The sequence below is a fragment of the Pangasianodon hypophthalmus genome, chromosome 18, assembly GCF_027358585.1.
Source record: "Pangasianodon hypophthalmus isolate fPanHyp1 chromosome 18, fPanHyp1.pri, whole genome shotgun sequence".
Lineage (NCBI taxonomy): Eukaryota > Metazoa > Chordata > Actinopteri > Siluriformes > Pangasiidae > Pangasianodon > Pangasianodon hypophthalmus.
In genome coordinates this window covers 11,693,966-11,719,658 of record NC_069727.1, presented here as the reverse complement: position 1 = coordinate 11,719,658, position 25,693 = coordinate 11,693,966, and the positions used below count along the sequence as shown (strand labels likewise).

Below are 25,693 nucleotides of genomic sequence, written 5' to 3'. Positions count from 1 at the left end.
TTTTCTATTCTATTTTCACTACAGGTTAAAATTTGTGTCAAAACATGTCTCAAGATTATTGCCTACGGTAATCGGAAATACTCTACAGACGGATAAAGATTAAGAGTAGCTACGAATGTAAAGGTCACATTACCTAATAGAATGCACTGATAATTATTAACAATTGTACACTGATTAATCACAAAACTAGAAATACTCCCATACACAGACGCCTTCTACAGTGTGTTTGTAAAAAAAAGAGAGAGAGATGTTCTCACAATCAGGATGCAAAAAGACCTGAGTAGCCTAGCAACCTAATGATACTTGGTTATAATCTGGCTGAAGAATCGATCAAGAAATTTATTTAGGAATCGGATTGACGTCAGCTAAAGTGTTATCCAGTTGTTATTATGGATTAGTGCTAAAGGACAGGGAGTGCTATTCAGCTGAACTAAACTTTCAAATGGTGTAATTGTAGAAGATCCTTATGGCTTGGTGTCCTGTCAGTGGCTAAATGATGCTAAGCGGTGGCCTAGCCTACGATGACCGAACGCACCATGTGTACATGTCTAATAGAAACTCCCAGTCTTTATACTAGAGAGAAATTTAGGGAAGACAACTTCGTTATTTGTTGGTATATTCAAAATGTACTTTTTTTTTTTTTTTCTTGTGATTACAACATCGAGGATGTTGTCATGGCACTATGTATTCATGGCACTATGATAATCACCTTGTGTGTGTGTGTGGGTTGGCAAAAAAATTGGGCAAAGATAGAACATTGGTAGTAACCAGAAAATGATGGTAAATAAACTGAGAGAAAAATTGTTTTCATCAGCTATTTTGGCAATACTTTGCCAACACAAAGTCATGATAGATTTCAGTTGCGGCTGCAACCGTGGTTCTAGTGAAGATCTTTTGCTAGATTTCTTGCTGAGAACTAATAGCAAAGTCATCACCAAAGTCATTTCAAAGTCATCAGGTTGGACTAAATGGGGTAGGACGTAGTTCATGCCTCAAACACTGTAGAGCTACTTCAATACTGTGGAGGTAACTCAACATTAGAGGGCAGTGTGTGATAACCACTGGAGGACAATTTGCAACAAGCATTTCTCAGCTGCAAAATGGGAGCCAATTTGGCAAATATTAAAAAATATATATTTATTATTTACAGTAAATATATGATTATCTGTCTTATTTGGACTTTTGTTGATTTTTTTTTAAAAAAAATTCCTTTCATCAAATGTGTTTTTGAATGACTAAACATTCCTCACATGATTAGGAGGACACAACTTACAGGCATGGACTTTGACTCTGTAGTTTTTGTTTGTGTGTGTGTGTGTGTGTGTGTGTGTGTGCGCGTGTGTGTGTGCGTGTTTTGTGGCAACTCGTTGTTTACAATTCCTGGCATTTCACATGTTGACACGGTGTGGGGCCTATTTACAAACTTGCGAAACATTTTTATATCTAGAGTGGCTATAGATAGAATGTCCATGGTGACCAGATTATGAAAAAGTCAAGCTTTAAGAAAATATACAATGTTTTCCATCAGCTATGCAAAAGTATTTGGGGAAAAATGAAATAAATATGTAAGAAGAAAAAAATAGTCTTCAAAATTCTGATATAAACACTGATATAATTCTTACAATGTTGAATTCATACTTGCAGCAATAACACATACAGGGTTGATTTGAAGCCTTACAGTACATGAAGACATACAGTACACTGCTTGTTTAAATATTTAATTAACTCTTATAGTGTTAAAGTTGCAGTGTTGATGTAAGTACTACAGCATTGAATCAACTGTTACAGTAGTAAATTAAGGGTACTGACTCAATGGTTAAGGCCTTGAGTTACTGATCATAAGGTTGGGGGTTTAAGCCCTGGCTCTGCCAATCTGCCACTGTTGGGCTCTTGAGCAAGGCCCTTAACCCCGTCTGCACCAGGGGTGCTGTATCATCTGACCCCAACTTCCTAGCAAGCTGAGATATGCAAAAAAAAAAAATTTCACTAGGCTGTGAAGTATATGTGACAAATAAAGGCTTCTTCTTCTTCTTCTAAATGCCATATGACACTGCAATTTACACTGTAGAATTTATGCCTACACTAGTAAATTAACTCTTAAAATTGAATTAACAGCAAGTCTTATACTGTTGAATTAACACCTTCACAGTTAAATAAACTTGTAATTGTATTTAACTTGTACACAGTTAAATAGACTTGCATTAAGACATGCAGGGGTGTACAAACTTCTGAATCCCTTACACTCCCAGCACCAGTGCAATACCTTAGCTATAAATTTCACTGTAGTTACTGAATAAGTTATAGTTGTGATTCAATAGAATGCTTTAAGGTGAATAACTAAATAATAAACTGCAACTTTTTGAGGTTAAAACTTACTTTTTTTAATTAATGCTTGTCGGGTTGACTTTTAGAGTTTTAGGGTTAAATAAACTCTTACAATAGTAAATAAATACGTAATGTTAAGTCTTACTGTTGAATCGATATCTACACTGTTGACATAACTGTTGGAATTGAACTAACACCTCCACTGTTGTGAGTTAACACTTAGTGAGGTGTTGCACTGCTGAACCCTTTAATCAAGGCTTGTGGTACTGAATTAACATCTGTCTTAAATTCAAGTTTACAATATCGAATGAACTCACTTAACAAATTTCTCTTAACAAATACTGGGTTGATTTACCATCTACAAAGCTGATATAACACCTGCAGGGTTGATCGAATCAACTTTTAGAAAATTATATGGATTTATTGTAGTTTGGAGCCCTTTCTGATATAGAAGCTCTCTGTTATAGGGTTGTACATTCAAAAAAAACCAAACAAACCTCAAGACCCCTTCCGGGTTCTAGTTGTGATCTTTTTATCTGGAATATCTAACACCTAGATAAATTGTTGATGGTGACCAGATTATGGGAAACTCAAACTTTACGTAAATACACAGTGTCTCCTAGCAGCTATACAAAAGCATTTGGCTTTTTAAAACATATATAAGTAAATAAAAGAGCAAACATCCATTTAATTCTTAAATTTTCTACAATGTTCATATACACCTTGACTATTAAATTTAACACCACCATGCTGAATCACCTTTTAGACTGTTGAAATAACCCTGCTGAAAGAACCTAGGGTTCTTTAATGGGTTCTCTGTAGTGAAGGGTTCTTAGCTTCATGAGAGGGTTCTAGTGTGGAAGCCTTTGTGATATATAAACACCCTGTAGTGGGGTTATACATAGAAAAATGTAAGGGTTTTAGACTGTTTTAAGAGTGTAGTGTTTGATTATTAGTGTTTGGATGCACATGCATTCAGGTGAGCAGCAGTATTAATTCAGGAGTGTGTGATATTAGTGGGATATTATCATCAGTAGCTACAGATGATAAAGGTGTGTGATATTAACCATTTGAAGACTAACAAGAATTGAAAAGTTACATTGTTTTTTTCTTTTTCTTTTTTTTCAGAAAGATTTAGTAATAATTTGGTAATAATCATTATTTTCAGCACAACTTCAGCTTTAAGAATTTTTTTAATAGAATATATTGCAAAAAAAAAAAAAAAAAAAAGATTATCAACCTTTTTTTTTTTCTATAAATGATTTTTAATTGATACATTGACGCATATAAAGAGTCAGAGTAAAAGCACCGGGGATTAGTGCTGACACATCTGTGATGTGCAGGGAAAAAAAGCAAGTTTCCCACACAGCGTGAGGAGGAGGAAGAGGAGGAAGATGAAGAGGAGGAGGAAGGGGGGAGGAGGAAGAGGGGGGTTTCTATTTATAATCGATTTTTTTTTTTTTTTTTTTGAGGTCTAATGCGGGAGTTGTGGCTCAGAGAGAATAATGTGAAGATTTTTGTGTAGGACATGCGCAGATGCGGGATGCCATATTGCAGAGAGAGAGAGAGAGAGAGAGAGAGAGAGACAGAGGAGAGGGAGAGAGAGAGAGAGAGAGAGCTTCAGCCGGAGGAGAAAAAAGGGGCAATCGCTGTATTTCACAGGCTCCAGGAAACTTCATTAAGGTAAATGAGAAAGCTGAATGTGTGGAATAAATAGCGGTGTGTTTACTGTTTACTGTCCGCTTTTCTCTCGCTGGATTTCCGCCTACACACGGGCTTTTCCCCGCGATTAAAAACATTTTGTCGGCACCGAGGAGCTTTTCCGCTTTCCTTCACCAGAAATAAAGACAGAAAGAAAGAAAGACAGAAAGAAAGACACAGTTGAACGCTGGTGATAAGCTGCCAGTCATGCTTGTTAGTAAATATTGACGGCTTAGCGTGAGCACTTTCGTTTCGCTGAAATGTGACAGCACTCGGGATGGACTGTGTGGACAATTTCAGTCGGGAAAAAAAATACAGTTCATATGCTTTTTGTTTACATATTCCAGCTCCTGAGTGTTAAATCCGGCTTTAGTGAGCTGGAATGGCTTAATTATCTCGCCCAGTTTGACCTCGTTTCGGTTTCGAAGGACGGAATGATGGTGGAAATGGCGTAAAAGTTCCCTCGCGTCTTTAATAAGAATTATAAAATGTGTTGGAGGTGGAAAGCTGCCCAGTCCGTGAGTGTGTGTGTGTGAGAAAGAGAGAGACACAGAGAGAGAGAGACACAGAGAGAGAGACAGAGAGAGAGAGAGAGAGAGAGACTCTCTCAGCGCGAAAGCAGTGGGGGCAAAGCCGTCAATCCGCGGAAACATGGCGGCTTCAGGTGGGTTAAAGTGCACAGCAAATGTTTGAAGAGGGAAAAAATGAAGTGGCGCAGGTGAAGCGGCCAGTTTCCGTTTCTTTCCCTGCTCCTTATCCATCTCTAATGAATGAAATGAGAAATGAAGGCGAGGACACGCCGAGGGAGTTTTTTTCTGCTGCAATAGTTTGAAAGAGTGTGTGCGCGCGTGTGTGTGTATGTGTGTGAAGACAATGATGAGTGTGTGCGTCTGCGTACCTTAGACACACACTCACACACACACACACACACACACACACAGACACACACACACGATAGACCTGGCCCTTCCATTTTCACAGAAATGCAATTCTGCAATTCCCAACTTTTTTATTTATTTATCTATTTATCTATGTATCAATCTATCTATCTATCTATCTATCTATCTATCTGTCTATCTATCTATCTATCTATCTATCTGTCTATTTATTTATTGGCTAATCAAATATTGGGAAATTATTGTTACAGTTTGTAAAACTGTAGTCATCCAAGGACAAAGCAGTACTCCAGATATCAAAAAAAAAAAAATGCTGAATTTAATTGAGATCCATCTTCACCTTTAATATAAGGTGACATTGTAAACAAGCTCCATTTGGCTAATCAAAGCCCAACTGACCACGTGATCAATGAACAAGGTGCCTTAAGAACAAAAAATGTTGTGTTCAGTAGCAAATTAGCTAAAATATACCCAGATAGATTATGGAAAACTCAAGCTTTAAGAAAATACACAGTGTTTTCCAGCATGCTATTCGAAACATTTAGGAAGAAATAATATAATTAACAAAATCAAAATAACTAAAAAAAGAAACGAATTCTCCTCAGTCACATTCTGATATATTACACACAGTAGTATAATTCTTACATTGTGGATGTAGCCACTAGTGTTTAATTTAGACTTACAGGGTTGATTTAAGACATACAGTACAGTGTTAGTTTAAATGTTGAATTAACTCGTTCTACAGAACATAAATGTAAATATTAATTTAGAATTCGACTGAGATCTGTCTCAACCGCCAGTGTTGTTGCAGTTGACATTGCAAATGAGCTCCATCTGCCTAATCAGAACTGACCCCTTAATATCCGACAAGGTAATTTAAGGTCACATTAAATTAGCTGAAAAACCTTAAAACTAGTGTTTAAAAAAAGGAAGCATTAAATCTAGCTTTACTGAAGTCTTATAAATTACATTCACAATTATACTAAATAAAAAAATAAAGCAAAAACCATAACACAAAAACAGAAACCGTGTTGTGTTTGAAGGTTTTAAAGTGAATGCCACCTGTAAAGGACACCCTCTTCACTCCACCCCCACACATGATTGCTACTGCCTTGCAGACCGCACAGACACACACACACACACACACACACACCTTCCTTCCCTTACCCCTCCCTTCATACCCACACACCCACTATACACACACAACTTCATGCTTTGCATTTAGAATAACTGCATTTTTAATTGCTAATATTGTGATGGAATAAAATACACCAAAACCCTTTTAATTTTTTTTCTAGTTTCTTTTCTTTATTTTCTAAGCTCATAAATCTATACTAGTTCCACCAGTCTAAGGAGTGCTTCTCTTCATGTGGTGGCTTTTTTTTTTTAATGTCTCTCAATTAAGAATCTAGTTTGAGTCAATGCATTTTACATTTGGCACATGGTTTTATCCAAGAGTGGTGACATCCAATTCAAACCAATCCAAACCAATCCAATCCCGTCCAAGCATACAGCTGAGCAGTTGAGGATTAAAGGCCTTGGCAGTCATGGGATTTAAACACAACCAATCGCTCACTAGCATCCCTTGAAATGAATACGTCCCTGCGCACAGATACAACATAAACCAAAAAAACATGAGGTGTGAGCAAAGTGATCACCTTTAAACTGAAGGGAGAGAACTGAAAGAAGCTCCTGCTTTAAATGATCTAACAGTCTAATGTTGGTCTAGAGGCCTTCACTCACTTCTGCAAATTATTTTTACATGTAACTGGAAATGACTTACTCAATATTTTAATAACTCCTGCTTTGATTACAATGGATTCTATCCATATTTCTCTCTCTCTCCCTCTCCCTCTCTCTCTCTCTCTCTCTCTCTCTGTTGATTTAGTTGGTGTATCAAAATAATGGTACATTTGTATGTACTTTCAAAGCTTGAGTTATAATGTATGTGGATATTAATGAGTAATAAAATAGGAAAGTATATCTAAAGTCTGAAATTGGAAACTACTCAGACTGCACATTGTAACATTGCAACACTCTCTCTGTGGTAATGTGATGAGGTTCAGTAATCCAGTAATCAGATCGTTTGTCCTTGGGTCATGGAGATTGGGTGACTGCCTATCTTTTAAGTGACCTGGCTGAGCTTTGGAAAATTGGTTGTTGTAATTTTTTGTTACATGTTCATAGAAAAATAACCCTAGCCAACTTGTATGTAAAGTAAATAATGGTTATGGTTTGGGTTAGGATTAGCATTCATGGCCTAGGATTAGCATTCATGCATATGAATTGGTATAAAAATGTTCTAATTCTTACAAAATGTGGTTTGACTATATAGCTTACATGCCATTAACACTGCTAAGCAGCAAAGCAACAGGCAGCCATTCATTTCCCTTGTTGATTCTGGCGACAAGCGACAAATCGAATAAAGAATTTCTCTGTTTTATGCAACTGGGTTATGTTGCAATGAATCAACAAATCTAAAAGGAAGGGTCCAGTAAATTCTTATGACCAGGTGTGTGGTAGATGTTGTTTGTTATCCTCCAGTTTCTACCCTCCTAAGTTATATTTCCTACCTGCATTTGGCTCCTAGTAATCTCTTTTTTTCTTGGGACTTAATTACTGTACAGAAAAATGGAAGAAAATGTCAACGTAATTTTCTGTTGCTACGAAGCTTTACTGCTGCTAAATAAAATTGGTCAGTGTGTCAAATATACCTTTTTTTATAAGGATGCATTCTCTCTGAACCTTTCATGTACTTAGCCAGCTAATTTGAAGTGGGAATATTACCTATATAGATTCTGCATTCCCTGATTAATAAGAGTTAAGTTTTAGGAAATGGGAATGAAATATATATATATATATATATATATATATATATATATATATATATATATATTTTTTTTTTTAATTTTATTTTTTTTTTACTATGTTTTATTTGAAACTCAGAATGCTGGACAGTGCATACCCGCAAGAGACACGCCCACAAACGACACACCCACAAGAGTCAAGAGTCTTCTGTATATTCATTTTACATTTGCATTTACATCTACAGCATTTGGCAGACCTCCTTATCTAGAGTAACTTTCATTATGTGACCTAGAAGTGCTGTTGTGTGTGTGTGTGTGTGTGTGAGAGAGAGAGAAAGAGAGTGATGAATCTTGCAGAAAACCCGCATTATGCAAATTTCAAGCTATACACATTTACAGTACATTGTTTCCTGTTTGAAGGGAGAGACGAAAGAATACACTCTGTGTTTCAGATGTATCAAATATATCAGTGTATCAGATATTTCACTCATGTCCCAGAGTGGTGTAGTTAAAGTAGATTATTAAATAAAGACTGAAGAAAAAAAAAACAGTTGTTACTGTTTCTGTAGTTGTTGTTCTTTTAAGGAAGCACTACACTGTGTTTGCATAATCCTTTAAAAAAATGGAATTCCAGATTAAACAGACACACATACACACACACACACACACACACACACACTGCATTCAGAGCATCTGGTGCAATCAGAGCTAATCGATCTCGGGAGCTGCATAAAGCCTGTGAAACAGGCCATATCTGAGATTATCTTAGATTATTCAACAAGATCTCTCTGCAGGTTTAGAGGAATGTCTCTACAGGTTTTGTTCAACAGCTAGTTTCAGTCATTGTCATTTTCTTTCAGGTTTAATGATGTTTCCAAAAAATGTATTTGAATATCTTTTTTTTAATCTTATTTTTTATATTAGGTTGCAACATATTTTACAGTAATGAGTTTATTTTATTTACAACATTTGATCTCTAGAGTATGAGCAATCTAAAAGAATTGTGGTGCATTTGCAATATAATAGTACAGTAGTTAACGTTTAAAGGAATAACTTGGCAAAAGATTTATACAATTGTCTTTAAGCATCATTACTTTTGCGGTGGAGCAGGGAGGCTAATGTTGCTTAGAAGTAAAACAAGTCCATACCGCCCCCAAAAAAACTGATTGACTATGGCTTAAGTGGAATTTTGTTAGAAACCATTCTTTTACCCTTCCAGATGAGACAAATATTTATGTGTGAGTCAGATATTACGCAGCAGCTTTTATCCAAAGTTACTAGCAAAGGCAGAATCCAAACACAGAGCTGAACAGTTGATGTTTAGAGCCAGAACAGACACTTTGTGACATTTCTGAGATTTGAACTCACATACGATTCGAAATGTTTTGAAAATAACGTTGAGGGCGTCTCGCTATATTGACTTTCTCCTCGTATGATGGACGGCCAAGAAAGTTTGTGTCGTTTTGAACTGGATACAGAATCCTCAGGCTGTTTCTGATGAAGTGTGACCTAAAACCACAGAGAGCGTTTTTCCCATGGAAATGTCAGCCAAAACACACACACTCATACACTCTCACACAGAATCTATTTACAGGATAACAGAAATTGTGTTGAGCTTTCTGCATGTATTCCTGTTTGTGCCAGTTGACTTCATGCAAAGGCAGTGTACCTGCCAAACGACTTAATCACCATAATCAAAACCTGTAGATTTAGTCTAGCTGACAGGCAAATTCTTCATCGCCAGTTGCTCAGTTTCTATTGATTGGAGTTGCCAGATCAAATCTATTTGGACTGTGGTATGGAAAAGTTTCATTTGAGCATGCTTCTGCATTCTTTTTTTTATAGAAATAGATTTTTATTTTAGAAACAGAAATTCTGTTTATGCTATCATAAAGCACAATAAGTTTTAAATAAAGTTTTTAGAGCTCATAACATGCAGTATATCTGAGTGGAACAAGTAATCGTATATTAATTTAAGTAGTGATTTTGGTCTCCAAAGTCAGATGATTGTGAAAGCTTTTAATTAGTGTAAATTAAATACAATGCCTGCTGGATAAAAATGAGTACACCTTGTTATAAACACTGCTTCTTGGCTAATGAGTACTCATTAATCTCACATGTTCCAGATGGTGTTTTGCATTGCTTTAAATCACACAGTAGTATAAGACATATTCCTAAATTCTGTATTAATACGTACTCACTAAAAGTTGTGTTGTGAACTGGCTAACTATTAACGAAGCTAAGTTTGGATATAGCATCTCCCCCGTTCTGGGTTATTTTTAACTCAGTGCATTGAGTATGTTTCTGTACCTCAGCCATTGGGTTAAAAAAAAGTAAATACTTCGTCTTCAAATAATTAATATTTATTTGTATGCAGCTGCAATTTGTAGTGATACGCATGCATGTAACACTATACTAGACTGCACAGAAAAAAACTGCAGGGCTGTGTTGAGTTACACATGTATATGAACTTACGTGCACTGTTTGTCTCCATTGAATGTAGCAAGCCTTACATTATCATGTGTTCTATTGTGAGTAACATAATGTCTGTGCGATTAATGAGGAAATTTGCAAAAATTACACCCATTTATATTTTATCTTAATTGGACAATGTCTGTGAGGTTATTTCAGGACATGACTGTACATTATGCTTACAGTAACCAAGATGATAAGCTAACGAAAATAACGACTGCTAACTTTAAGTAGCTAATGATGTGGACGTTAATTACATGAAAACAGCCACAACATGGAAGATGAGGATGTGGGAGATATTAAGGAAAGCAGCAGGCTGGATATCAGCTAAGCAAATTCTGAAGCTGAACCATTATAATTTAAAATGCCATCATGAGACTGGAATATCTAACCCAGCCTGTTGGGTTGGAACCAGAATAACCCAGTTATGGCACAAATAACCAAATTAATCTACCCATTATGTGTAAGGCAGCTGCTGGGTTAAAAGAACAACCCAGTGTTTTTTGCTGTGATATTGTGTGCTTATGGATGACAATTGTTTCCAAAATAAATGTAAATAGTTAAGTTAATGCTCATCTATAAATTTACTTAAATGATTCTTTACTTTAATCACATTATGTGTTATAAAAACGGATATACTGTAAAGATAAATAGACCAGGCAAAATGCATTACATATACTGCACAACATTCTGCAGTACGTGCAGTACATGAAATAAATATGATCCTGTTTGTCTTAATCACAGTTTAGATTTGAAGCTACAGCATAAATGTAAATAAATGCAGCTGTCATTGTACAGCGTGATCTGCAGAAACACACAGTTCTCCATCATAAGTAGCTCAGAGTAAATGCGTGGTGGTAGAGGATCACTGGTGGTACAGCTGAATCCCACAATCTGAGCAATCAGTGCCAGAAGACTTTTCTATTCTCATATTTCTATTTTCTATTTCCTTTTTATATCAATATGATGTCAAGTTCAAGAAAAATGAAATTAATATACGATGTACAGGCCTAATGCACATCATATACTGAGTTGCTATTTCATTACAGTGTGATTATATGAAAAACATTAAAATGCAGTATATTTCTTAATATGCTACCTGGAAATGTTAGATAAGTATTAGCAGAAACGTCATCAGTTTTTTTCTCTGCTTAAGGATACCAATACTCGTTAAAATGCTTGCTGCTCATGTGTTAGGATATGTAAGTATGCGCTCAAATGAGACACAAAGAGACTGCAGTCTGTACACGTGGACTACACAGAGCAGTATGGGTAACTACCAGGGATGTGTAATTTTGGTCATTTTGACAGCTTGACTAGTCAATAGGGAAAATGAGTAAATACCAGAGTATTTGAAATTGAGGGGAGTTCATATAACAACCCTGTGTATATAGCCTAGTATATTTTTGCATTTGGCTAACATTTTAACCGCATATCTGACTGTGGTAAAGGACGTGATCCATCTCTTCATTTATAACACGACATTATGTGTATATTGTGAGGCAATGGGACATTATAAGACAGCTTTGCACTGTATTATTTGAATTATACTAAATCTTACTTAAAGCTGGTGGATTTAAGATTTGGGAATTTTGCCCGCACTGGTACAAATACGATGGCGTACTTCTTGTTGAAACGTGTTGCGCTGTGTCCTTCATCACCACATGGATTAACCTGATGACTGCAAGTGCCAAATAACACATTCAATACGAATTCAGGCCCAATAACAGGATGCCCAAATAGCCATTACACCATTGGTGCATTAACATAATGTTTAGTTGGATAGAGTGTGGTTTGGCCACACAGCCCAAGTATTCATCAGTCTGAGAACATAATTATCTGCTGCCGTTATCTCTTCTCCTCAGTATTACAGAAGTGTATACAAACTGTTATGGTGTTCTGCTGCCTATTTTACATGGGAAACAGTAAGCAGTAGCAGATTAAGTTAAAGCTGATCTGTGAAATGTACCAGCTGTGTGTTGGTCAGTAACCTTATTCATGTGCTATAGGCTGTGGGACAGGCTTCATTGTGATATGCTTCATTGTGTCGCATGAATGTTAACAAACTTGAAACCAAAAGAAAATAGGCTGCTATGTAGAGGAAATGTCTAGCTCTTTCTGAAACCTGTACAAAGCATATAGATCATGTTTATGAATTGTATTAACTTATGTGTGCATATTTTTCATCTCTCCTTTCCTGTAAAATGTGTGTGTATTAAATGGCACACGCGGTTTAAGCGGTGTATCAAGAGTGAGCAGAAGTGTCCGATTGACCATCTCTTGCCCAATTAACCGAATTTGAAATGCAAAAATACACAAACAACTACGAGGTGCTAACTTAATGTGAACAAATTTCTGGAGAACTATTTACAGTCAAGTCAAGTCAAGTGGAGTTTATTGTCCATTTCAGCCATATACAAGTACACAGTGAAACGAAACAACGTTTCTCCACGACCAAGGTGCCACATAGACAACACAGAACAACAACAGAAACCGTGCTTTAACTTTTTCGTTAAAATCTATAATATTGCTTTAAATATTACAGTGTACTTGGTAATGGTATTAAAAGCTGAGGAATTTTGAAACAGCGTATATCGTTTGGGTCTATTTTTATTGACCACAGGATATTTTTGTCAGTATATTTAATAGCAGATTATTGTGGTAAGTCTGAGTTTTGTCCAGTGTTTCTCTCACTTCTCAGCAATTTCAAATGAGGTTTTAGCATGCAGAGAAACTGAGGTTAATTACAGAAGTCTCCCAACTGGTATGTTGGCAACTCTTTTAAGAGATCGCTCACACACACTTAGCCATTAGCTGGCTGTCATCAGTTCTGTAGCTAAAACAGACAGAGCGACTACACAGAACGACTTACTTCACTTTTTTTTTTTTTAACCATTTTGCTTTAATTTTGTCAGTAGTTCTACACATTGCATGTTTTAAAGCCATCTATTTAGCTAACTAGTGGTACAACTTTGGCCTATAATAAGAGGCTTCAGGGCTTCAGACTTGTGTGTGTCATTTGTGCAATAGGTGTAAGCCATATGTTCCCACCTCTAAAGCCACTGTTACCAGATCATATTAAACATTTTAAAATGAAGAACTTCATTTATGCATTTATGTTTTGGTACTGGATTACTGTGAGGTTAAAATTAATTATAAGAAGTGGTCATTTTTTTCCCAAAATTCCACCCAAATATATCCACACGTTTATTGTGTTGTCATGATTGATAATTACTGTCACTTGCTCATGCCCATCCCTACACAATACAGATTAACCACACAGAACGGCATGAGCACTATCAGGATACACTAAATAGCGTAATTGCAGGAGCCAAGTGAAAGGAAAATGAAATTCAGGTTGGAGCACCATCAATATTTATACCACATTATATTTATATATTAAACCAAAGAGTCAAGGACAGAGACAAGATATACTACAACTCTCTCTCTCTTCACTTATTTTTCTTCCTCATTCAGAATACGTACCGGTCCAGTCACTCAATGAACACAATCTGACCTCAAGGCATGCATAATCAGTTTTTAGTGTTATATGATTAAGCAAAGGACTAATGATTATGATCATATTGTGATTGGATACAGACAATTCTGTATCTAATCCCTTGGTTTTACACAGTGAACACATTAGATAACCTGTGGTTGTCTGGATGAACCCGAATGTCGTGAGTTCTGGATTTTCATATGGATTTAGTATAATTTCAGTTTGGAGTTGAGTCCAGGAAGTCTGTTTGGCTGTGTACAGTACCTGTGATGCAGTAACTTCTGCAGCATAACTGCATTTGCAGTTATCTGAGTCACCAGAATCACATTTCCACACTTTCTGCAAACTCTGGATGTCTATCCACTGGAATTGGAAGCTCACTGTAATTGGAAGTGTTCAATGGGATAAATTCCTTAATATTTAAACTAGTAGTTCTCTAGGAATGTAGTGTATAATCATTTTCAAGACATCCTAGTAACACTTTGCTATGTGTTTACTATTGGAGATTATTATTACTTTGCTGTTAAATTGACCCTTGACCACTGTGTTTCCAAGTGCAGGATTTGAATCACTGTGAGCTGACAAAGTGGGAAACAGTCATCAGGACTCTACGTCTCCAAGGCAACAGCCTTCCCAAGGAATCGATGATGACATCAGCAGGGAGGAGCACTCAGAGCCCGTCCAATGGGAGAGCAGAACACAGTCACTCAGGTGAGGCCGAATCACCTGCACACATACTGCCACTCAAATTACTGCTGGGCCCAAAATCTCTCAGTCCTCTAACCAATTACTTTTATTAGTTATTTAAAAAGTTACCTGGCTGTTTATAGTAGGTAAATAATTTTTTATTTATTTTTAAAGCACATTTAAAAGAACAAAAGTTGCCCAAAGTGCTGTACATATATAAGAATTAAATAATCAAAATAGAGACTATATAGAGACAAAATACAGGCAGGGCGCAATGTAAAAAAATACAAGCTTATAAATGCTATTTATATTTGTATAATTTAATACTGAGACAGATATGAAACTGAAGTCTATCTGAATATCCAGTTTACACCACTGTGTGATTCATTTTTTAAAAATTATTGTGTTGCCATAAACTGTAATGACCATGCAGACAGGGATGTGTGAAGGCATTTATATTGGGGATGTTGGAATTTTAAGCGGCGTACATGTGGCACACACTATGACATCACACTCGTATGAATTATACGACAGTCTGGGTGAATTTTCAAATCAGAAGGCAATGATTAATTTTTCATAGAAGCACGGTTCTGAATATTAACAATTGGGATGGCTCTGTATTTGGGTTCAGCTCTTATTCTCTCTCTCTCTCTCTCTCTCTCTCCCTCTCTTCCTTTTCACACACTCTTCTACTCTTCTCTCCTTCTTCTTTTCTACTTTTTCTCTAGAACTTCTTCAGAAGAAATTCTCTGTAATGTTTGCTGCATGCTTCTCTGCCTTCATTGTGGCAAGGGTGACTTGTGATTTTATATTACTACTCTGCATGCCTCATTTTTGGACTTCACACTCTAACATAAATGATAGGTTTACAGTATATTAATGCACTCATTCTAATCAGCTGTGGTTCCTATAACACAGGCACTTGTATGGTGGATGCTCCGCATACTGTAGTCTAAGCCTAATAATAAACAGATTTATAATGTTTTGTTATATAACAAAGAAAAGCAAATAATAATTTACATTATTTTTTCTCTTTTGAAGTTAATCAGATAAAAATATGCTGCTTGTCATTTGTCAAGTTACCGAGAAACCAGAAAGCGCAAACTCCTCTGCTCTGAAGACTCGAGTCTCACAGACATGACTATGAACAGATAGTCCTTCATTAATAAATTAAAAGTAATTATTGGGAAATTGCTGTGGTTTAAGATGACTGCTATTTCAAAAACTACTTAAAATAATCACCAGAGCAGCCCATTTCAGGGCCCATACTGGGAATACTGGGCATGAAGTGAGGACATAATCTAAATGACACTAGGTAATTTGTTATTGTTTATGTAAAGGCAGGTCATGATCATGTGTTTCCAGAGCAGTGTTGCCTGAATTCAGTCTCTTTCACTGCCTCCTATATAGTACAGTCTATACAGTAAATACTGACATTGTGTATGTATTGTACATTATCATCTTAGCTGCTTTCAGTCAATACAAAAGCAGTTTTTTGACTTACATGTAGTTGACGGTTTATCAGGCATTGGATAGGTGTAGTGTACACTCCTGAAGATTAGGCGTGTCTGTCTCTCCTTCTGGGATGATGTGATACGTAACCTGATACATCATCCGATGTATAAATAAACAGTTAAAGCAGCCAACTGCTTTAAACGTTTAGGGTTGACCCAGTGCAATGTAATTCAGTATTGAGCTTTTTTAATCTGAAAAAAAAAAAAGTTAGCTATGAGATCATGCTTCCTTCTCTGAGACATATAGCTGTCACAAATTTCCCCTCACAATCAATACTGCTGTAAGTTCTGTTTGTGCTTGCTCTCCATGGGCTTTTTTCTATTCTCTCACTGCTGTCATGTCATCAGTCTGTTACCTATTGTGTTCACCTGTTTGGTGTTTACCGTTGATTAGTTTGTCTACTTGTGTGGCTATGTCTCATAAGTGCGTTTTTAAGCCTGTCATAGACATTGCTCTTGACCAGCACCTGTGATCTACAAACTTGCATATGCCCCTAATTATCCCCGTCTGCCTGTGCTTTGACTCCTGCTTGGACCTCTGACTTGCCCCCACACTTGTGTTCTCGTTTTACTCACCGCATGTTACAAGTGGAAAACAGTACAGTGATTCAGATCAGTGACTCATTAAACCCTTGCTCAAGAATAATGTAATCCCTGTCTGTCCTTATAAATTTGCCAATGAAATGTTTCTATATTTAAATGTAAAATTGTGTAGTCAACACTCTTGGTGAAATTTTGTGTATTAGCAGATCAAATGATCAAATGTCTCTCTGCAATATTATGCTGTTCTTTCATTTAATGCAAACTGTTTTCGGTGCACAGCACAGCTTGCGGTAAAATTTCCCCAGAGCCCCAGACACATCATTGATAGAACTGCGTAGAAGCATGGCTTCTGGGGCCTCCTATGGCAGATTCAAGTATACTTTGCTTTAATGAGGGGACAGCTAATAGTTAATTGAACAACAGGCAAAGTGGTGGAACCTCGTAACCAAGTGCCAATCATTGAAACTGTAATGAACATGACTGATATCTCAAACATATCGGTGCCAGTCAGACTCGCTGCAGCAGTGGTTAGTTGAGTACTCTAATCCATAACAATTTTACACAGTCAGTATAGCTTGTAAGTTTATCTTTGTAATTGGTAAACATTGCAGATAAATTGTAAGGATAAAGTTATGTTTGATTATTTGCATTTGTTGTTTGTTTATTTATAGCTGTAGCTAGCGAAAGACGCTAAAAATTTTGTTAGCCTGATTCGCGAAAAAATCTTTTGGATGCTCTTACTTATGAGGAGAGACGGAGAATCGAACACAAGGCCGGACCAACAGATGAAACAGATAAAATAGCACACACACAGATTTATACTTCAGTAACAGACACCTGTGCTTCCCCTATTTAAAAAAAAAAAAAACAGCTGCCACTTAAGCATAGGTATGTGCAAAGGAATGATTTGAGTATGTGTGTTTGTGTGTGTGTGTGTCTGTGTGTGTGTGCGCAGGCTTAGCCTAGGCTTGTTCTAGCCCTGTCTGCGGTGATGTCATGACCACCGTAATGATGTAATGAGATTACCACTGTAAGAGAAAGACAGATAGAGAGAAGGAGAAGTGATAATTTGCCCAGTCACTTGCTTACGTTGAAGAGTGTGATGCAAGCTAACAGCAATACTGTGGTCTGTAACTGAGAAAACATAGCCAACTACAGCATTAAGTACTTTAGATACACGCTTTTTATTTCAGATGAGTGAAGTGTCAATAAAAATAGGCACCTTTTTGTACACTTTTGCTGCACAATCTGTAACATAGATATAGATGTAATTCACAATATTATGTTAACAGTAATGATGTAACAAACAAAGAAAAATTGTGGCCAAGTCTAAAGCCTAATTTAGCCTGAATTAGAAAAGCCTGAAATACTTTTCTATCTTGAACATTGAATACTGTACACCTCAATGTTATTGCTGGGTTGAGAAACAGACCACCAACCAAAAATATCTAGCGTGTAGCAGTGCTGTGGTCAGATGATGCAGGGGTAGAGAATAGATAACACAGACTGTGCGCAGAAAAGGACTGGGCTGTAGACTCTAACAGTTCACCTACAACAAGGTGGAAACCAGATAGGCATCTAATAGACTGGGCAGTAAGTTTAAGCAGTGTTTTAAACTTCAAGGAATGGTGCTGTGTGTGTTAGAATTGTACCAGCACCACACATATTGCCATGTCAGTATCACTGAAGCTGTCACACACACACACAAAAAAAAGGTGTCTTTGCCATATTAGACCAACAGGAAACAACAAGTCATATGTATAGCTAGAACATTCACGACATAACAGTTCCTGCTTCAGATGACGATGTTTAAATATCCCTGCTATCTGGGCAGTGTTGATGGTTGAGGGGTGGGGATGTGTCTGATACCTGATAACATGACTAACAGGTGTAGGCACAAGGTAGGCATACGTGATAAACCTACCTGCGGCAGTCATGAAACTCAACCTTTAAATACAGACAGCTACTGTAATTGGTCATGCTCATTTCATTTCGATTGAATTCAATTAAGTTCAAATTAACTTGAAGCGTCCCTGCAATCATGAGGCAGGCTTGAAAAGATAAAACATATCAGATCTAAATAGAGAGGTAGCTAGGTTTATAGTTTTACAATACACATTATGTATCGCAGTATTGCTCACAAACTGCTAGCAATGCAGTAATGCTGCATATAAAAATAAACTACTTGATTTATTTAATGCCTACAAATTTAATTTCTTTTTATCTTCGGTATTTAAAAATATTTTTTATTTTTAAACAAGCAAACAAACAAACAGCACTGAAAAAAATAAATTTTTTAAAAAATTTACATTTTACAATTTATAAGATATATAAAAGAACACAAAAAAGATACAAAAGATATCACAATAGCTCAGAAAAATAATGTATCATGATATTGATATTATCATATCCTCATATCGCCTGGCCCTAGGTGAGAAATAGGATTAACTCAGGGGTTCTCAAACTTTTTGGACAGATGACCCCAAATAGACATTTTACTTTTCTGCGACCCCAAGCCTTGACCAGCCTACTTTTTTTTTTTAAATCCAGATTTAGAATTTAGGACTGCTGTAACTTTTTAAAATTTTATTTTGTCAGTACACACACACACACACATATAAAAATGTACAAATACATATGTGTGTGTGTGTGTGTGTGTGTGTGTAAAATGAGTGACTAAAAACCAAAGGAATATTTCTTGCATTGACTTGCCAGGCTGCTGGGAAGGGTAAACCTGCATTTCTTGACACACTTTTACAAAAAGTCAGGAGGTTTGAAAGAGTGCATCTTATTTCCCCGTTATATCCAGCTTCAAACCAACATAAGGAATAAAACACGATGCCGTGTTATAGGAAAATAATCCCAACGGCAGTGATGGGATATGGCCCAACGTGAAGAAGAGAGGCCTGGCTTATACTTGAAGCACGACCTTGCGTGTATGTGCAGAAGCAGCAACAATGTGAGCGGCATTGTTCACATACTTGCCTGTCTATCTTATATGCATCTTGTAGATAGTCAGAGCCAAAACATCCCTGTCCATCAAGTCGAACTATAAAATGTTTCCTTTCATGAAGGGTGATGTTAAACAAACTATTGAGTTCTGTTTCTCTTTAAACGTTCTGCTGTTGTTCTGATTGTTGTGATAAGCTGCATCTCGAAAACTCTGATCTTACATTCAAAAAGTATTTACTAATCTAGAAAACCCAGAGCACTGGTACGCAAAACAAGACTTTTCAGTGGGTTTGAAGGCTACTTTTAAAATTCAAACGCACACAGTAATAGGAAAACCGGTTAGTGTTAGTACACAGTAATGGTCTAGAATGGTAAATAAGTATGTGATTTGAGACATGACGCTAGTTTGTTGAGTGGAGGTAGATGGATGGGGAAATTTGTACATTTTTATCACAGAATTACTACACTCATGCAACATGTCAGGATAGTGAAAAGACTAAAATAGCACATACACTATTAATTTAAATGTGACTTGTTTGAATGTGACTCCCAGTAACGTTGCACAATAGTAGCACACCAAACTGGTCATTGTGGTTAGAGTGATATTTCAAAAGATTAATTTGCAAAAGAATGAATAAAACAAAAGCGGAGCTTGTGAGTTTCTCTTGCTACTCCATTTGAGATCCAAATTCCCACATCTCCCCTGGTTATGCCATTGCACCTAAAGATTATCTTGTCTTGAAACATTCGTTCATTCATTCATTCATTCACCTTCAGTAAGTGCTTTATCCTGGTCAGGGTCACAGTGGATCTGGAGCCTGTCCTGCTTGTGAGGCAGTAATACATGCTGCATGGGACACCAGTCCATCGCAGGGCACCATGCACACACTCATTTGTCTTGAAACATAGTAAGTAATACTTATAAATATTACAGCAGGAATAGCCCATTATGGAATGAAATGTAAATTTAAATAAAATTTTCCAACAATGACTGGGAATCCGGGGGATTTACCACCACAGTCTGCTGCATTTCCTTTCCAGAGTAATGTGTGACTAATGTTGGGTGTCACTGTTGTGCATCATGAGGCTTAACACTTGAGTTAAAACATGCATGGTGTGCAAGTTTTGCACTGTCCACATGGCTGGCACTTTTTAGTGAAAAGAAAGAGATGTGAGATGTTGGGGAAGTGCAGTAAGCTTTTTAGGCTTACATAGTTCATAATGATAGACGGTCAGTCTTAGTGTTACTCTCTCGCTCTCTCTTTGTCGTTCTTTTCACTCCGTCTTTATATCTTAATATCGTTCTCCTTTTCCCTGTTATTGTCTCTATATACTCTCTCTTTCTCTTTCTGTTTCTGTATATCTAAATTCTCACTTTCTCCCTCTCTTTCTCGCTCTCTGTCAGATATGGAGTGTGGAGAAGAGGAACTGGACTTTAACTGGGATGAGTATCTGGAGGAAACAGGAGCCACGGCAGCTGCACACACCTTATTCAGACATGTAAGTTCTAACAAGTACACAGCACAGAAAAATGTATGCTGCTAAGCCATGCCTCTCAGTAGACACACACATTTCAGATTAAGGAGGTAAGAAAGGTCGGCTGAATTTGGAAACCAGTCTCAGTGTAATCCAGGATCAGATCAAAACATACACTGCAGCCCGCAGGTCTGTATTCACTAGCGCTCGTCAGTCCAGAGGAAATATTTTTCAGTTTTTGAAACACTTTGGGTTATCAAAAAAAAGTTACACATTTTAATAATTGAAATGTTGGAGGGCTAATGTTTGGATGACTAACGTTGAGCTAAACTGAATTGAATTCAGTTCATGAATGAAATAAAAATTACAGTATTTTTGTATGGTTTAGAAATTTTTCATATTTTCGAGAAGGTTTCATATTGGCTACTGCATATACACTGAACTGACATTTTATTAGGCACACCTTGTGTCCAGTATTACCAAGTCCAAGATAAAACAGTTGAATGAATGAATGAATGAATGAATGAACAAGAGTATGGAGTAGAGATGGGATATGAGTCCAACCTAGAAGTAAGCCGAAGCTGGACACAGGTCTTGATCTTGGTATTGTATGGTTCTATCAGGGTTAAGAATGAATTTGAGAACCTTTCAATGCAAAGACTATGAAATTAAGTATATTAAGTATATTTAGAGTATGTTTTTCTCAGAGTGACATCATCTAGGTTGCTTAAAACACAAGCACCGTAATTTAATTGAATTGTACATGCAGACTAATGTTAGATACTTGTTAGGCTCTGAAAGGACTTGCAGCTGTAACATGACTCAGGCCACATTTACAAGACGTACATGTGTGGGATTTATTGGGATAAATCCAAGAATCATAGTCAAAGTCCAGAGCAATGGTTGATACATGAGTAGGCAGCATTAAGAAAGCCAAATCCATAATCATAAACCAAAGAACAATCAGAAATCAACTCCGGAAATCAGAACTAGGGAAATAAGACTCAGAAACTCATGTATGCACTGAACGATCTTTGTAAAGAAACACACACAGATGGGTATAAACAGACATACTAATTAGGAACTAAACTGAGAACAGATGGATACTAGAAGACATGCAAATGACAAGACAAGGGGTGGAGACAAGACTAGGAAAGGAACACAAACAGTATCACAGTAAGAGCATAGGCTATGCACGGACAAAAGCACGGCACTCTGAGGGGATTCATGACAGTACCTTTGTTGTTGTTGTTGTTGTTGTTGTGCTAACATTGTTTACAACTCACCATATGCACATGAATGTGTAGCGGGTTCGAGAAAGAACCTGTCGGATATTGCTGTAGCTGAAAAATCTTTGACATTTGTGGACAATTCAAATTTATGAAACCGTAAATGTACAGTATTTAACCAAAACTATGTGAAGATGTTTTTATTTACTTTTTAATCTTGTCTTGGTTATCTTCCTGCAAAGATCACAGTGGGTAAGGAGTTTAACAGTGTTAAAAAACAACAGTTTGTCTGCCTAATGTCTAATGTCTAAAACCTTTTTTTGTTAAGCGAGATTTCCTCACACAATAAATCTCATGGTTTGATCAAGTTGTTGGATAAATATGCCATCAAGAAATGGACACAAGCTTTATCATTTCGGTTTGTAATCAGTTTGTACCAGCTGTCAAAATGTCTATGAAGCTCCTGCACTGCACCCAGAATGGAACATGTGATTTTAAAATGCTTTAACTTTACTTGTGGTCGATATACATGCAAAAGGGAAACTCATTTCAGTTCAGGAAAGCCTGTAGAAGAAAATTCCTAAATTTCACCACCTGAAGGGTTTTCCCAGGCCACCACGCGTATTACATAATTACTGAGATTACATACTCTGTGTGGGAATAAACTGAGGCTGAACTCTCAAGGTGACATGCAGAGCTGTGTGTTTTGGTTGTTCAGGTGGAGCTGAGCCTGCAGAGCAGTTTCCAGGCTGGGATGAAGTTGGAGGTGGCCGATAGGAGTCGCGCTGACACATACTGGGTTGCTACTGTCATCACAACATGTGGCCAGCTGCTGTTGCTGCGCTACTGTGGCTACGGCGACGAGCGCAGCGCTGACTTCTGGTGTGACGTCATGACTGCAGAGCTGCATCCTGTGGGCTGGTGTGCGCAGAACAACAAACTGCTGCAGCCGCCTGAAGGTAACACACACTCATACAAACAAACACTCCCACGCGCTCCCACACATATATACAGTACATATACGTATATAATATACATAGAATGAAATAACTTATACATTATAATAGCGTGAGATGAATATCGAACTTGATTTGTCCAGAAAAAATCTCACCATTTCAAAAATATCGCTCTCACATTCAGACATAGATATATAAATATACACCCAGATACGTGCGTATACATATACCGTATTTTTATTTATATATAAAAATACATATACTGTATTTTATTTCAAATTTCAAATTTAACACAATAGTGGACACTTATGTAAAATGAGTCATACAAAAATCTAAAAATCTGCTGTATAATACTAGTACTAATATACATATACTAATATGTATATTAGTTGAGATAGGACATACATTACTGAATGTACTGCTACAGATAAATGGAAAGTAAATTTTTGGTCTAGTTATCTCACATGCAAAATGACAATAAATGACCTTTGATATACCTTTGAGCAATAAGAACTACTGTTCTTATTGCAAACAAAGAGTGCTATATTTGCAGCATAGGGACCACATCCGTAAACATTTGTCTGCTAAACATTGTTGTTGTCATCAATCCTGTTACCCGCATGTCAACTCTGTTACTGACACATATTTTGGTAATAATATGATAAAAACACGAAATAGGATGAAATGAATAGAGAAACAGGAGCTCAGATATATTGTAAAATAATAAGGAGCACATTCCCAACATAATTCTTAAGATACTCAACATAATTTTGATATTGTTCCTTGTGTAGACATACACATAATGAAGTATGTACTGTATTTGATTAAGTATTGACTAGTAATAAGTAACATCTAGTTTGCAACACAGTGTAAAAATTTCGTGTAGATAAGATAAGACGAACTTAGAGCGAGGTTAAATGTTATTACAGTTTTGTTATATAGTAGTCTTCCTTTGGAGAGTGATATTCAGGCCATTTGGTCAAATAAGACGCTTCTTAGTCAGGACTGGCTGTAGTTATTTGCCTGTTCAATTAAGGAAAAGGTGAATGCAAAGCGAGCAGACCAACGCATGATTCTAGTGTGATAACAACTGCCTGAATGCCTACAAACCGACTCTTAAGGACACAAAAGAAGTTCTGCTTACTGATGCATTATCTTGAGTAAAAAAAATGGAGTGTGTATTTAGTATAACTTTGTATTCATCAAATCTAAATAAAAATGTAATATTAGTTAATAGTTACTATGGCATTAGAGGCCAATCACTGTGTCATGTATAACTGAGTTAGAGTTAGGTTTTGATCTATATATAGAGTTTAATTATTTTATTGGTTAATGGTGTAATAAAGCTGTTAAATTGAGAGAGGAACACTCTGACTTCACAAACCAGCTATAAATATAGATGCAACGTGCAACACAAATTGCATGGTGAGTATTGTACAAACAATTATCGTCACATGCATATTTTGTGGTTGGGAAGATAAGCAGAGTTCTGAATAGCTGGATTCATATCGCGGGTTTAAAATTTGATTAATTTTTTTAATTATTTGATGTTTACATTATTTGACATTGTGTATTTTACCAGCTTTAAGACCTCATATTAGGTTTGTCCATGCACATAGTCAGGATAATGCCAAAGTTACAATATTTGACCTAACCATCTATAGATAGGTTTTTTTTTGTTTGTATTATACCTCATATTTAGACCTCACATGATGTCAGACATATGCATATATTGATATAGTGTTATACAATGTATCATTCAACAAACTCAATATTTTTATTGAGAACACTTTGAAATATTTTGCCATTCAGTAATTTTGTATAGCATGTGCATGCTAAAGGTTAAAAAAAAAGTCTTCTTTTTTGGAAGACAGCATGGTTAAGGTTAGCTAAGGTTAAGTAACTTTAACAATGCCCATATTTAAAGGAATTCAGTCAGAATAGTAGTGGTATTTTTCAGTATTTTCATAAAAGGATAAAACTGTCTGTAGATATACAAACTTAATATCAGCAAACGCACAGTCAAAGTAGCACCTACTCATCAATTTTCTTGCAAAAAAAATTAGTTTATTACTCATGCTGGATAACTTATGATACTTTCCCATGACACAAGCTTTTTGGAGGTTCTATGCACCACAGGATTGTCTCCTTTGTACCAAAGAAAGTTCAATATATAGAAAGTTTTATGCGCTTCCAATTGGGAGAATAATGAAGTATCACTGAGTCATAACGATGAGCTGACTCATATAGATGATGACGGGCTCTAATACTATGCACTCACTTTGGTTCAGATCTTACTGCCATTTTCCATAAATTCAGTAACTGATGTTAATCAACATGCCTGGGACGGTGGAAACTCAGTGGTTATGGTTCAGTGCTAATGACCGGAAGTTCAGTGATTGGGGTGTATTTTGCAGCTCTTATAAACCTCTTTATACCTCGATAAATGTGTGCAGTAATATCCTTTACTCTTTACGAACACTGAGCCCAGACTTCTGACAGCGTCCAAGTGTTTAGTGTCATGCTTACTATTTTAAGGTGACATTTAGAAACATGCAGGGGAAAATTAGAACCAGGCGTATCATTCCCCACACATATATATTATAAATAAGTAATGTAAATAATATTATATAAAT

The 25,693-nt window shown here is 36.5% G+C and overlaps 1 protein-coding gene across 3 annotated transcripts in view; it reads left to right on the top strand.

Annotated features, from left to right (window-relative positions):
* The first annotated feature begins 3,843 nt into the window (after positions 1–3,843).
* The window catches only part of sfmbt2 (Scm like with four mbt domains 2), a 59,385-nt gene continuing 37,535 nt past the window's right edge, over positions 3,844–25,693 (top strand). For 2 of the 3 annotated variants that reach the window (XM_034313246.2, XM_026923135.3), the window contains exons 1-4: positions 3,844–4,008; positions 14,261–14,411; positions 20,802–20,896; positions 22,820–23,060. In XM_034313246.2, the coding sequence (XP_034169137.2) occupies positions 3,862–4,008; positions 14,261–14,411; positions 20,802–20,896; positions 22,820–23,060 (634 nt within the window). In that variant the 5' untranslated portion in view covers positions 3,844–3,861. Of the gene's footprint in view, positions 4,009–14,255; positions 14,412–20,801; positions 20,897–22,819; positions 23,061–25,693 lie in introns of all 3 variants that reach the window. The other variant, XM_026923134.3, reaches the window with a different exon arrangement.